At 32.2% G+C, this 15696-nt stretch overlaps 2 protein-coding genes across 2 annotated transcripts in view; both read right to left on the reverse strand.

Annotated features, from left to right (window-relative positions):
* LOC125844249 (putative disease resistance RPP13-like protein 1) overlaps positions 1 to 15696 on the reverse strand; it is a 117107-nt gene that overhangs the window by 92462 nt on the left and 8949 nt on the right. The window lies entirely within an intron of this gene.
* Positions 8885 to 15696, reverse strand: part of LOC125844247 (putative disease resistance RPP13-like protein 1) — a 75181-nt gene continuing 68369 nt past the window's right edge. Inside the window, 7 exon segments of the mRNA XM_049523525.1 lie at positions 8885 to 9203; positions 9640 to 9709; positions 9923 to 10083; positions 10085 to 10137; positions 10525 to 10628; positions 11791 to 11867; positions 11995 to 12016. Of these exon segments, the coding sequence (XP_049379482.1) occupies positions 9078 to 9203; positions 9640 to 9709; positions 9923 to 10083; positions 10085 to 10137; positions 10525 to 10628; positions 11791 to 11867; positions 11995 to 12016 (613 nt within the window). The 3' untranslated portion in view covers positions 8885 to 9077.

Consider the following 15696-nt stretch of genomic DNA (forward strand, 5'->3'; position numbering starts at 1 on the left):
ATAGAAAATTATTATAGACATAAAAGGTAAAATGAAGAATTTAAGGAAAAAAAATAAATTATAATAATAGTGATGAGAGAAAATAATAAATTGTAGTGAATAATGATGAGGAGAGATAAATAAGTTATTTTAAATATTTTTTTTTCCTTCTTTTAGCAGATTTTTGAGATTTAAAAAATTGACAAAAAATAAATAAATGGCCATCTTGGCCAAAGAGAGGTGCCACATCACACTTTTATTATCCAGCTTTATATAGATATATAGATTATTTTATATATTTTCTAAGTGAAAAATCAATTGGAAGAACATATTTATGGTAATAAAAAGGAGATATAATAGATATATATATATATAATAGAAATAGAAGGTATAATATTAAATTATGTTAATAAGGAGCAAAGTTGATTTTTCTTTTTAGAAAATTATAAAAATAGAAGGTGGGAAAAAGAATTTAATAAATTGTAATAATGATAAGGAAAGATAAAAAAAGAAGAAGGTATAGTAATGATGAAGACAAATAATAAATATTTTAATTTTTTTTCCAGATTTCATAGATAAGATAAAATTAAAAAAATTGATACAAAAATAAGGTAAGACGATGGAAGAAGAAATCAGCGGCAATGATTCTTGAATATATATGGAACAAACTAAATGCATTATTAATTAGAAAATAAACTTAAATTTTAATTATATTACATGAAATCTTTTCTTTCCTTTTTCTTTTCCTTATTCCTCTTTATTATTTTTTAATTTTCCATTTTCTACCATCACTATAGTCTTTATATATTCATTACTTCTAACTATCATTTATTTTTATTTATCCCCTTCTAATTTGATGGGAAATCTTCCATAATCAATTTTCTCTCTAAAATACCTCATCATTTTATGTTACAATGAAAAAAGTTGAAGAAGATCGAAAAAAGTTACAAATAATATCAAATTATTTGTGACTTCAGAATATAATATTTGCAAGTGTTTTGATTCTCGTGAGACTCCATTGATCACTTAGTCACGCTCTACTGCAATTCACTATTTCGATTGTCATCACAATAGAAAAAAAAAATTCCAATCAACATTCTTACCCATGGTATAAGTATAACATTCAACAAATGTCCAGTAATTTCATGCCCATATTATTGGTGTTTTTACGTTTGGAAATGGTAAGTAAGTGTGTTGATGATTTAATAGGATTAGAAGAGTATCAAAGAGTATCAATATTGATACTTGAATTACGAAATTATATTTGATTCATATTTAGGGGATTATATATCTTATTTCATGACCATATTATTGGTGTTTTTACGTTTTGAAAGGGTAAGTGAGTGTGTTGATGATTTAATAGGATTAGAAGAGTGTCAAATAGTATCAATATTGATACTTGAATTACGAAATTATAGCATTAATATGCACTCAATTCTTTTTGAAAAATGTAATGAAAAATGGATGATTATGAAAAATGTATATCCAATTGTGCTCAAATTTAAATGAATACTCTTCCATACTTGGAATATCAAAAGACATGAGAAAAGAAAGTAACATTAAGGTTAGGAATAGAAATGGGCTAAGCCAATAATAATTAGTCATAATTGTCCGTTTTATCATTTAAAATGGTAGTTTCATCTATTATTCAATACTCATTTATGTACTAATTTTTTAAGGAAAAAATCAGAAATAATTAAAAAAAAAAGAAAAAATAGACAATTACAAATGCTGGCCATTGGAGGGTACCACGTCAGCGATTCTAGATTCAGATATATATATATATATATATATATATATATATATATATATAGATTGGGGCCTATATATCATCCTATCCTATCCTATCATCATCATATATTATTAAAAGTGGGAATCATCAAAGTACAATGTTGGATTACCATTTTACCCCTATATTAAATAAAAATGTTATAAAATATTTAATTAACAAAATATTAAATTGTAATCATATCACATATTATATTGTACTTAAAATATATATTTTTACATAAAATAGATACATTTAAAAGATAATTATTAATTAATAATCTTTTAAAGAAACTGTTGTCTCTTTACATTCTCCACTATGATCCTTGTCTTTTCATTTCACATATGTATATATTCTTGTTCTTTACATTTTGTTATATGAGTTTGATAAGAGCATAGTTGTCCTTTCCGATGCTCCATTGTGCATGTTCTTTTAAGTTATTTTTTATTTTGTTTCTTACTTCTTACTTCTCATATAGTTTATGTTGTTTGATTGATGCTTAAGATTGTGATCTTTAATATAAAATAAAAGTTTTAATTTTGTGTCAATAGTTTATGAGATGATTTTTTTTGTTGCAGGGAAAATCAATTGATGAGATGCTTCTGTCTCAATCGCATAGAACTGTACTTTGAGTGTGCCAATACTAANTATGTATATATTCTTGTTCTTTACATTTTGTTATATGAGTTTGATAAGAGCATAGGAACATTGTCCTTTCCGATGCTCCATTGTGCATGTTCTTTTAAGTTATTTTTTATTTTGTTTCTTACTTCTTACTTCTCATATAGTTTATGTTGTTTGATTGATGCTTAAGATTGTGATCTTTATATAAAATAAAAATTTTAATTTTGTGTCAATAGTTTATGAGATGATTTTTTTTGTTGCAGGGAAAATCAATTGATGAGATGCTTCTGTCTCAATCGCATAGAACTGTACTTTGAGTGTGCCAATACTAATGGGGTAAGTGACATATCCTTCTAACATAATTTTTTTGTTAGCACAATATTCTTTGTTTGGTTTTACTTTTTTTCTTTTCTTTTTTTATTTTGTCAATAGTTGGTCAAATTTATTGAATTTTCATATGCAAATTCATGTGATTTATTTGTGTGTAAAGCTAATTAAGTTTTGAATTTTGATATTAACCGTCATAACCCAATAAAAGTAAAAAATGTATTTATGAGCTATGGCATATTGACTGATTTGATATTCATTGCCTATTTGGCTTCACTTTCTTTGTCTGAATTTAACTTTTTTAATGGAGCTTTCAACCAAAAAAAAAGAAGGGAGGATAACAACCCATGTTAAGAAAGAAAGGAATGAATACAATATCATATTTTGGTTATTTTTCTCACGAAATTATATTAACTTTCTTTGCTTTAATTTTAGTTGATTATTTTAGTTATTTGAGCCATAGTTTATCTCTCCCTTTCTCCTTCAGAATTTATATTACTTATCACTCACATGTCGTAATATTATTTTTTATCATGTTTTTTTTTGACAACATAAAACAATACATGTCTTTTTGTTTCTCAAGTACAATTTTAACAATGCAGTTCAACAAAATATAAATGAAATGTTGAATTCCTTTTCTAACTAAAAAATATATTATAATTGCGTTAAGTCACATCAAATGAAGTTCGTATAGAAATGTAATATTGATTTTGGAGGTAGGACAACGGTTAATTGATGATATGAGCATATTAAGCCTGTAATCTATGGATTTAATTAACTTAATTGTTTTTTTTATCAAAACATAACATCTATATAAAAACTACTACTAAAATTTGACAAATTCATATAAAATTTTAACTCATAAATTCAAATTAAAATCAATTTAGTACTAATTAAGAATCTTCAAAGTTGGACATTTTAGATATTGGATGTCATTGATTTTTGAATATATTTATCATATTGATGCAATTTTGAAAAATACTTATGCTCACTGTGGTAAGGAATATACGTGCAACGCGTGTGCCCAAATACTATACTAGTATTATTAAAAGTGGGAAGAATTTATGTTCAAAGTTGAATTACCGTTTTACCCTTATTTATTAAATAAAAAATTATAAAAAAGATTATTTAATTAATTAAATATTGTAGTAGTAATTATATCCTATTATATACTAAATCCTAAAAATGGGAAGGTGCTAAGTCAGTTTCAATTTAAATACTTTACACAATGAAGTAAAAAAAGATGATTAATTCAATGCATTAACTTCACTTGATTAATTAAATGCAAGATGGCATTCATCTATTTGATGAAAATTATAACTGATCCATACATAGAGAACACTAGGTAGAGATGAAAAAGCACCATATAAGTAAACATTGCAATCTATTTAAAGATTATTTTTCTCATAATCTTATTTGTTATTGGGTTTACTTCTTTTCTCTGGCCAATCTGTAGCAGTTAATTTATTTAATTCTTATTAATTTTTCTCTTTTATTTGTTTAAATATTCACCTTCCTAAAGCATATCTAATTATTTATTCAATTGATACTATTAATATTCATAACTTTCATACTTTTCATATTCATAACCTTCAAACATTTAATTTAAAACTTATCTTTTGATATTCCTTAATTTTTATCTATATAAATTCATCTTTTTTGTTTAATGAGACCCCTACTCAAGAATACTATCATTTTCATTCTATAGTTAAAGTAGCGACTTATATCATTATTGTAATATTTGGTTCATGTTTTAGTTTGAGTCGACGAATATGACTCTTGAATTTTGATTGGTTATGGGAGAAGCCTCCACAAGAACTTGAAAATTATGTATTGTACTTCTTTTTCCATTTATATTGTTATGATTTAAGTCTTAAAAAAGATGTGTATGTTCTATTTTTTTCCTTCTCTATCTTTTTGTGTGTTTTCTCTTCCATTAAATTTCTTTAATTTAATTTTCTATTAATTTCTTATTGTAGTAAGTGTGTATATCTTTGTTGAGCTCAAATTAGCCCTTTGTGATTTTATTGGAAGTTTGCTAACTACCGGCCAATTATAGTTCAAAATTTATGGTTGGTTGCTTAATTAATTTTAAACATTAAAATTTGTAACAAACCCAATAACAAGGCCAACACAATTCAAATTCAAACAACCAACAAATCTATTTCACTAACTCGTAATTGGAATTACAAAGGAATTTAAGAACTAAATGGAAATTAAAAAAACACCAGTAGAAGAAAGGGATGAGAAGCAGAGACTCAAAGAAAGGGGATGAGAGGACTAGACATTTTTCTCAACAATTTGTATAATCCCTAACTCACATATCACTACCCTTTTTGATGGAACCGGTTCATGCCCACTACTCAACCCGGATCCCAAATTAACCTGGCCCTATTGCTCGTTCTCGGCCCAATAACTCTTGGCAGCCCAATAACAACTTGTATGNATTACTTCTTATACATAGTAGACCAAGCCATCTTTTCACTTCAAAATAGATTTGAACAATTTGAAGTATATGAAAAAAAATTTGGTTTTCTATTTAGTGGGAAAAAATTGAGATCATTAGATGATGAGAATTTAAAAAAATATTGTCTTAATCTTGAATGTTCCTTTAAACATAATACTCACTCCGATATTGACGGTTTAGATTTATTTTCTGAATTAAAAGTGTTAAGGGAAATCATAAAAGTAGAAGACAATACTCTAATTGAGATACTCAATCAAATAAAAAGACTTGATTCTTTTCCAAATGCTTACATTGCTTATAGAATAATGTTAACAATTCCCGTAACAGTCGCCTCAGCCGAAAGAAGTTTTTCAAAATTAAAAATAATAAAATCTTATTTAAGATCGACAATGTCTCAAGAAAGATTAAGTGGTTTCGCTATATTATCGATTGAAAAGGAATTATAAGAAGAGATTGACTACACAAAAATTATTAACAACTTTGCATCTCAAAAAGCTAGAAAAATAGATTTAAAATAAAAACATTTATAATTTTTTTTTAAGGCCTCTAGTTTGATTTTGGCCTTAGGCCACCAATAGGTTTGAGCCGCCCCTGTGGTGACATAGTTGAGATTTTCTATCCTTACTTAGAATTTAGGAGAACGAGCCGTGGAATGGAAAAAATCATGTCAAGAGCACCGCCCCTTGAAATGCACAAATCCAAATTTAGTCGGACTCCAATATGGATACCAAACACCGAATGAGAAAACAATATATCCACTATAAAAATATATAACACGTTGCTAACTACGAAAATAATATGCATATCCACCTTCAGTTGCAATTGTTGTTCAAAATCATCTAATTAGATCTCCATCAAATAACTTCAAATTTTATAGAGACAATATATTTAGACTATTCCAACAAATCTCAACAACACTTCAAATTTCTCACACACAAAAAAAAGACACGATTTGAAATTCCCACTTCTTCAAGCTTATTCAATCATCGCGAGTTATCTTTCTAATTTGATTTTCTGGACACAAATCTTACAAAATCAATACTCTAACCACTTGTTGAGTCCCAAACATATTTACAAATTGAGTTTGTCAACTTACAAAAGAGGCTTGCACTGGAAACATGAAATAGTATCAGCGGTACAATGATTTTAATCGCCCTTCTTTGAGCAGACCTGAGTTCACTGTGGACGACATAATAGCTTTAGCGGGAAGAACAAAAAAATAAAAAAGAACTCGCAAACAGATGTAAAATATAGCAGCAGCACCTTAGGAGCACTTCCTGTGGACAAATGGATGGACCAGACTTGTCGTACTCGCCCTTCAAAATCCACATCTGATTAAGCACAGAACATGTCTAAGTGAGCAACAACACATTTCAAAATGAAGTTTAAAATTGCAAAAGTATATGCATGAGAAGATTTTTTAAAAATAAAGGCTTGCCTGCTGGAAGGTGCTAAGTGATTCGAGGATGGATCCTCCAATCACTGTCTACTGGAGTGAATACAATGATTTCCTTACTCATACGATGAACACCCTGTAAATGTATATTTGAAACTCTTATATCAAGCATTGCCTTGAGTAGTCGTCTGGGAGCTATACGAAAGAAAAAAGATGTTTAGCTTTTTTGTCTGCCTCCTTTACCTATCAAAGATTCTGTTAACATTGCAGATGGAACTTGGCCATATATAGTGTCCAAAAAGTATGCTATTATATACCTTTATCTGGATTTTTTTTTATAAAAAAAACACGTTTTTCAACATCTGTGCTCCTTTTTTCCTTAGAAGCATATTTTCAACACGTTTTACGGTTTCTCATCTTGTATAGAAGCGAGGCATGTATTATAACTCAATCAGAAGATGTGTAAAACAAAAGATAGAAGAAGATAAGCAGAGAAATAAAATTTTTGAATCAACAGATGCCCAATCGTATGTAGAACAACTTTCGAACAATGAAAACGATATTTTCAAAAGCAATTTTCCACTTTAAGTAACTGAAACACGAGTAAATCATTATTTTGTTATCTAACCTTGACTTCATCCCGAGCAGGATATACTTTCTTGACTTTACACTAGCTCTAAGGTGTCACTCGAGGTTGAGTAATGGACATAATTTGAAGGAAACTTCACAATCCTCCAAGTTCTCTGCATATCATAACCAAAAAACTGGTGTGATATTCCGGATCTTTGAATATGAAAACAAAAAGAAACTGATGCAATAATGCAGTCACATCAAACTTGAAATTAATGTGGTACAACATGACATCAATAATGGAAGCAGGCATTCAAAGTTGTTTTCACTTTCTTTAAATTTGAAGCTTGATGTAACTCTTATCAAGATGTTGGCTACCTGATTGAGAAAGTGAGGTTGCATTTGTTGGACCCTTTATCTCCAAAGGTGATAACATATACTAAGCAATCAACTTTCTTGAGCAAATTATCTCAATTCCTACCTATACTAGATTTCATCCTGATCTAAAGATATTTCGTCGACTTCACAGAAGCAATAGATGGTACACACTGGTCAAAAAGAATTAGCAAACAATCAAAATATACTAAGAGGGAAAATGCATAAGTACCCCCTCAGCCTATGCCCAAAATCCCTAAGACACACCAAACCTTTACTAAGGTCTTATTACCCCCGAACTTATTTTGTATATAATTTTCTACCCCTTTTCACCCTATGTGGCACTATCTTGTGGGCCCAACGCGTGTTGACAATTTTTTCAAGGATAGTGCCACGTAGGCCGAAAAGGGGTAGAAAATTATATATAAAATAAGTTCGGGGGGTAATAGGACCTTAGTAAAGGTTAGGTGTGTCTCAGGGATTTTGGGCATAGGCTGGGGGATACTTATGCATTTTCCCTATACTAAGGAAATAGAATAACTTACATCTATCGGAGAAGCACTCGTTTTAATGGCTCTCCCAATCAACATTTATGATTTGAGCAATAGACATTCCACACTGCTCAACAAGGTTTTAAAAAGGAAAAGAATCAACAAAAAAGCAAAGTGAAGTCAACAAAAATAAAAAGCTTCTGATGGAAAAGAATAACTTACATCAGTTGGAGAGGCATTCAGTTAAATCATCACAGGTATTCCCAATCGATCTCTATGATTAATAAAAACCTGAATAGTGCTGATGCTTTTAGGTGTTAAATTTATTGGGAGGCAAACATTTGTATTTTTGATACATAGGAAGCAAACCTTGTGTATGGTACACCTTTGAATTCTATTAGAGCTTTGAATTCGATAGTGGACATGTGCATAACTCTAAACTCACTGAAAAGGGAAAGAACAAGTATACATGAATTGCTATTGAGATGAAAGTTGAAGCAATACATGAACTAAAAATATTCAAGTAACATTAATTGGTATTGAGATCTAAAATTAAAATCATCCTAAAGTTCAAGCAAGTAGAAAGCTTATGAGGAAAAAGAAAAACTTACATTTGTGAGAACACCATTTGTTTTAATCGTTAAAGGCATTCCTCATCGATCTCTATGGTGGAGATATGAGCAATTTCTGGCCAGTATTCACATCATTTCATACATTGAAAAGCATAATATCTAACAGATAAGTCTCTAAAATTGTGATAACATTAAAAGTTGAGGTACCAAAATGGTCATTACAAAGCAAACTGATTATAAGCTGAAGTGAAATCCTAAATACTAGTCCAGCACTGAAGCAAATGACTCAGTTTGAAATGTTCCATTTGAGACGGTTATGCATGAGAGAAATTGTGTAATAATCTACTGTAAACTGACGAGGCACTCTTGTGTATCGATAAATTTTTCAAAGAATGCATGAGCTTTCTTAGCCTGATTTCAATCTCCAAACTGGAAACAGAGGGACAGGAAGAGTCGATTTTTCATCCTTTGAGGATCGAATGTTTGTATCTCAGTGTATAATACTCAGTTAAGGGAATAAATCTTGAATGTCAAGGATATCAGCTAGGACACCAGCTGCTGTGGTATCATTTCCTGCTCTAGCACCTTGGATAACCAAAGGTTGTTTCTCGTAACAACGACTGTATATCTCCACCTGCAGACAAACGAATTGCAGACGTTCAATCATCATAGTCATTCTTCAACAAAAGCAAGTCATTAATCTTACTGATTGTATGACCTCATAAGTACAAGGGAAACATTTTATGATTAAGGTAGAGTTGAAGACCTTAACTACATAAAGTTTTGCAGGGCAACACCAGATGATGCGTAAAGAGTAAAGACAAAGTAAGGCGTTTGCCTTAGGCATGGGTAATAGATGAGCAGTTCTTTGAAATCACAGCATGAAGTAATAGATCACTACACTAAATGACATCACAAAAGGGCTTTAAACATTGGCGACGCATATGATATGGTTAAACCAGCTCCATAGCAGTTAAAAGAAAATTCCCAACGGAAACCAAAGTAATGGAACAAGAAGAAGAGGGACGAAAGAAACATCAAACTGGGAGGTGAAAGTGAACAATACATACCACATCATCACTTCCACTTAATCTTCCCAATGCAGAATCTTTTGGAACTTCTTGGATGCCAACTTCATATCTGAAAATGAGAGATGTTTATGTCATGTACACAGAAGTTACTTGCCACAAACATTACTTCTTATGTACTTGGAAGAAATGTATGATGGATTTTTAACTTATTGATACATCTATGAATTTAAATGGTAAACCTCTACTAGGTTAGGACTTAGGTGGACCCTCTTAGTGCTTCTTAGTAATCTCAAGAGATATAGAAGGTTAGTTAGCAATTTACACTATCTTATAGGTGCTAGATCTGATGTTGCCTTTCCAACTGCTATTGTGAATCAATTTCAGTATTCGCCATGTCGTATTCACTAGGATGCAATGATTTGCATCTTTTGGGGAAGGAGCTTTCTCTTGGAAAGGATTATCAACGAAAATCAAAGACAATTTTCGATGCAAAATGGACAGTGATAGTGTGATACCTTCTGTATATACATTCTACTTCTAAATACTATAATACTTTCAGGCAATTTGGCATTATAGAAGAAAGAGAATATTGGGTCATGATTATGGTAACTATGAACTCATAGATTAACAACCACCAAAAGGATCGAAAACGCTTACTGTTAGTTCACCAAATTGGTTAAAGGCATCCTTATATAATCTTGGACTAGCTTTTTGGACTGGGTTAGGCTCAAAGTACCATTTTCTTGATGATATCTCACTCAAGCTCATCCGTAATGTTTAGTTACCCAATGTTTGGAAAGTCAATTTATCGGCATATAGACATATTCACCAAACCCTATACAGGTTACATGTATAGCAGGCTCATATCTTCAATTCTCATATGGTGGCTTTACAAACATTAATAGGGTGGTTGTAACTTATCACCTGGTTCAGTGTAGCCAAGGCTTTTAGCCGCATTAACGACTTGGCTGAGTGGCTTTCCATCCTCAACCTCACTCATTACATACCCCAGGGTACCTGTTAAATACCAAGATATATGGCATCTTACCATCGAATGCTCCTAATGTTTATAACAAGCAAGATAACCACTGACGATAATCATTTGCTATTGCATATAAAAAGATGTTTAGCTTTTTTGTCTGCCTCCTTTACCTATCAAATTTTTTGTTAACATTGTAGATGAAACTCTCTTACCTCTTTTACACTGTGGGTCTATGTCTTCATCCCGGATTCTTCAAGATAGATTCCATTTTCCTCCTAAAAAGAAATTTATGTCAGTCATCTTGCAGCTAACCATCTTCGTGTCATCTTTTCTTCTTCTAAGTGTCTTATCCACGATCAACGCACAGGAAGGATCGTTGGCTGGAAGAGGACCTCTGGGCAACGGAACCTCTCAGCACCAAAGTTAATAACTTGTCCATCAGGCAATTCATAGTCAAATGCCACATTGGAGGCAGGAGGCAGGAGGATGATGTTTCGCCCTCCCTCCTCTCTAGTTCATCCATCATATCAGCTTCTGGCTTCTATTAATAAAATAAATAATGAGCTCAGTTCCGCATAGAACATCCTTTAAAAGCTAGGAATTAAGCAGCAAAATATATTGTTTTGCCTAGCTTTTTTAGAACATGTTGATCATTCGACGCTTTTCCTTTCCAACATTAGACCAAACATATGCATAAACTTGGGTCAGAAATTAATTCAGTGAAATGTGAATAAGGTGACATCAACTTAGCAAACACTTCATAAGAGGATTTGAAAATTTAGCATCTTCTATAGAATTGAGGCATGTATTATAACCTAATCAGAAGACATGTAAAACTAAAGATTGAAGAAGATCAGCAGAAAAATAAATATTTGAATCAACAGATGCCAATCATATGTTAAACAACTTTCGAACAATGAAAACAATATTTTCAAAAGCAATTTCCCACTTTAAGTATCTGAATACCAGTAGAAAACCGATATACTCCGACATCATTGAGATGCAAGGTGGGGCAAAACCAATATAAGCGTCGTGGTGAGGAAGAAAGAAGAACCTTTGTAACTTTCTCACCCGTAAACTTCTTCTCATCAGGTGAGGCAGGAATTGAAAACTTGGGGGTGTTGGGTTGAGTTCTTCTACTCTGTTGATGTCTTTTGTGTCTTGGTTGTCATCAGAACTGAAGGCGTGAAGCTCGAAATGGGTTTCAGAGAATTTTGAAACTGTCGATTTCTCTGTTTTGCTGATTGATGACTGGTGAGGGTTCCAATGAAGGAAATCTATTTGGCTGATTTATGAGAATGCAAAGTATTACTATAAAATAAGCATCTTGGTAACTGAAACACGAGTAAATCATTATTTTGTTATCTCACCTTGCCGAGCTAGATTGCCATATGCTTTAAATGATATCTTACCACTCTCATAGAGACTTCATCTCTGCAACATATCTGTCTGCATATCATGAGGAGTAAAACATATCTTTATCCTATAATCTATATCATATCATATCATATTATATTAAAAGTGGGAAGGTTCAAAATATAAAATTGAATTACCATTTTATCCCCAAAATAAATCAAAATAATATAAAACAATAAATAATAGATAACATCCTTTAAAAGTTAAATAATCATTTTAAAAGAACATACAAAAATTAACTTATATCCGTCATTCCTTTTACTCCTATTTAATTCTCTTCCAGTTGTTAGTCAATTTTTTTGATGAGTTATTATCAGTTTCACCAACTGATGTACGTGTAACGTGACCATCAAACTTCTCTCCAATAAGTATATTGATTCTCTTAATGTCCTGTCATATACTAATGTGACCCCTCAACTTCTTCCTTAACTATATTTGTAATTGCAAAATACACACAGAGATAAAGTTCAAGCAGTTGGATAATGTCTATTTGTCCAGATTTCTTTTAATGGTAAGTAGATAGTATGTATATTACTTATATATTTTTTGCATGTATATAGTACTTAGTTAATATTTTAGATTATTGTCTTTTCCTATTAGGGTCTTTCTAATATTTCATTTTTTTTAATAGGGAAAGCATGACAAAAAGCTATATTATTAGAATAACAATATTTATTAATTATATGTAGATTGTGACAAAGGATTGTTGGAGTTGATACTTCCACTATATTGTCATATGTTAATATCAAGTTTCTTATTCTTGATTGATGGGTACACCTTCCACCTGATCTTTTATATAGCTTTAATATCAAGTTTCTTATTCTTGATTGATGGGTACACCTTCCACCTGATCTTTTATATAGCTTAAATCTTTATGAAATATTGAGTTGTTCAATTTTGCAGGTTTACTCTATATCTAATCACTCATTCAACAAAGAAGTAATTTTATTAAGCTATCTGCTCATCAATTTCAGTTTGTATGTTTATCACTTAAAACTTTATGTTTATACTGCAGTAATTAGTATGATTTATAGTGTATGTATGTCACGCCCTGAGTCTACACCCTGGACGTGGCCGACACTCGAAGACCATTGCTGGCCCCAAGCGAACCCTTGGCCTGACTTTCTTAACTCAGCAGAAACCTAACTCAATAGAATAACTCCATGCAATGCAAGGACATAAAATAACTTAACTGATAAAATCTGGCCTAAAAGGCAACTCGAGTCCCAAAATCAAATATTTACATATATACATAGATGAGAGACTCAAAACTAACTAACTGTCTGACTGTCTATGAAGCCTCTATAACACTGAGATGAATGTTGGGACAGACCCCGCAACATCCTAATAAAACAAAACTAAGAGAACAAAATAACCGAGTCCTCCAGAGTGTAAAGAGGCTCACCACTGACTCTGGAGTGCTCAGCTGGATCAACAGCATGCTGGATGCTGATCCTGGGTACTTGTGTCTACATCGTCATAAGATGCAGGCCAACTGACATCAGTATATTGAATGTACGAGTATGCGAGCTGGAAAACTAAGCAACATAGGCTAGAAGGAAATCTGGAAGAAACGGAAAAGCTTACCTGGCTCAACTCAACTCAACCTGACTGACTTCTTTTAATATAAGGTAATTTAAAACAAGTGTGATATAAAGAAAGGTTGTTTAAAACATGCTATAAACTCTGTGTGTATACAAAGATACAATAAGCCTGAGATGTATATAGAAATACAAATGAACTGATGTATATAAAAATACAATAATTTATGTGGGATTTTCTCTAACCGACAACCATCAAATAAGAGCTATAGTGATGATACAATGATCAACCTCACGCTGCCAAAGCATCCTATACCCGGCCAAAGGTATAGGACCTGAACTGCCTAATGGATCCACTAGTCTAATTTGAAAAGGATTCATCGAAAAGTATGAACCTCTTCTACCCATGATGGCCACATGGTTCTGTAGGGGCTGTGGGTTCTTTGAACGCTCCCCCAACTCGGTGCTCAATACTACTCCCAAAAATGTACTGGCTCTTATATTTTAAAAACATTTTCTTCCTGCTGATTTGAGATAATTACTAAAAACTTAGCTCAAAGGCTATCTTGGAAATCTCAGTTTCCTCTCTTGCTTCATTTAGAAAGCGATAACTCTTTTTCTGGAAAACTAGCCCGAAGGTTCTTTGGAAATCTCAGTTTCCAATCTTGTTTAAATGTGAAAACATTTCTTTAAAACTTCTTTGGGAATACTTAGTTACCTAATAACTTTTGAGAAATGAACTCAACTTTATACTTTTGACTTAACTTGAAGCTCTATACTCTTTGCTTGACTTGAAACTTGAGCCTTAAAATGAAGTCAAAACGTTTAATAAAGACTCTTGAACAACTTTAAAGACTTGCTTGGACTTACTTCTTAACTTCTAAGATTGACTCTAACTTCACTTGACTTTGATCCAAACTTTCCTCGAATTGGATTATGGATTCAAGGGTAATGATCTTATGTTTATGGATGAGTTCGGGAGGTTTAAATGTACCTTAGAGTGTTGAAAACAACTATAAAACATTGGTACATTACCAAGGAACATGTATGAAAAAGTGGGGAAGGAATGGGAAAGGTTGGCGTCCTTGGCGCTCTAAGAGGCGCGGGGCGCCAGCCCTCAAACCTCAGAGGGGCCTGCTGGGCGCTCTGCAAAGCGTGCCGCCCCAAGGGCAGGGCTTCAGAACCCCTTTTGGGGCGCGCTCGCTGGCGCGACGCCCCAGCCCTTTTTTCCCGAAAATTCAACTTTTCTCCTTCTTTTTCCTCACTCTAAACCACCTTAACTTCAAAGGTTTCAGCCCCAAACACTTAGAATCATAAAACCCCTCAACATACAATAGATTTAACCCGGAACACAACCGGAAACACGTCCCAAATCAACAAGAACTTCCACACAAACACAAGATTTCAACAACCACAACAACAATGCTTCAACAAACACAACCAAATCTTCCCTCAGAAAAAAAACGAGTTTGGCCTGTGGGGGAAAGAACCAACCCAACACTATGATCTCACATACCTTACTAGGGATCACCCCCGACGAAATTCACGATGATCTTTACGAAGTTTGCTTCTTCTTCTCCTTTCTCCTCTTCTCTCCTTTTCTATCAAGAACCCTAACTCTCACTTTAAAAAGGAAAAGCTGATTTAAAATCAGTCTAAAACCTTGATATATATCCAAAAGAAAAGGCTAGGGAAAAGACCAAAATACCCTTACAAAATGGGGTTAACTGCCCTGCCAACAGCCCAACTTCCAAAGGGCATAACTCCCTCATACAAGCTCGGAATTGGGCAAACTCGGCGGCGTTGGAAAGAGCATTCCACGAACTTTGCAAACATAACTAGAACTACACCTAACTCATCTTTAACTAGGAGTTATAACTGTTCAAAGTTGGCCAAAAACTCACTTTTTCCTATACATAACCAAATTTTCCAGATTCTTAATTCCTTCCAAAAATAACTATTTCCAATTCTAAGCCTCTTCATAGTTATTTTAAATTGCCAGATGTTACAATGTACTACATGGGTTATACGTGCAACGCGCATGAAGTGCGAAGTTTCAAAGTGTAATATTGAATTACCATTTTACCCCTAAATTAAACAAACAAAATTATAAAATATTTAATTAATTAAGTATTTTATATATATATATATATATAT

This window comes from Solanum stenotomum, chromosome 11 (assembly GCF_019186545.1).
Source record: "Solanum stenotomum isolate F172 chromosome 11, ASM1918654v1, whole genome shotgun sequence".
Classification (NCBI taxonomy): domain Eukaryota; kingdom Viridiplantae; phylum Streptophyta; class Magnoliopsida; order Solanales; family Solanaceae; genus Solanum; species Solanum stenotomum.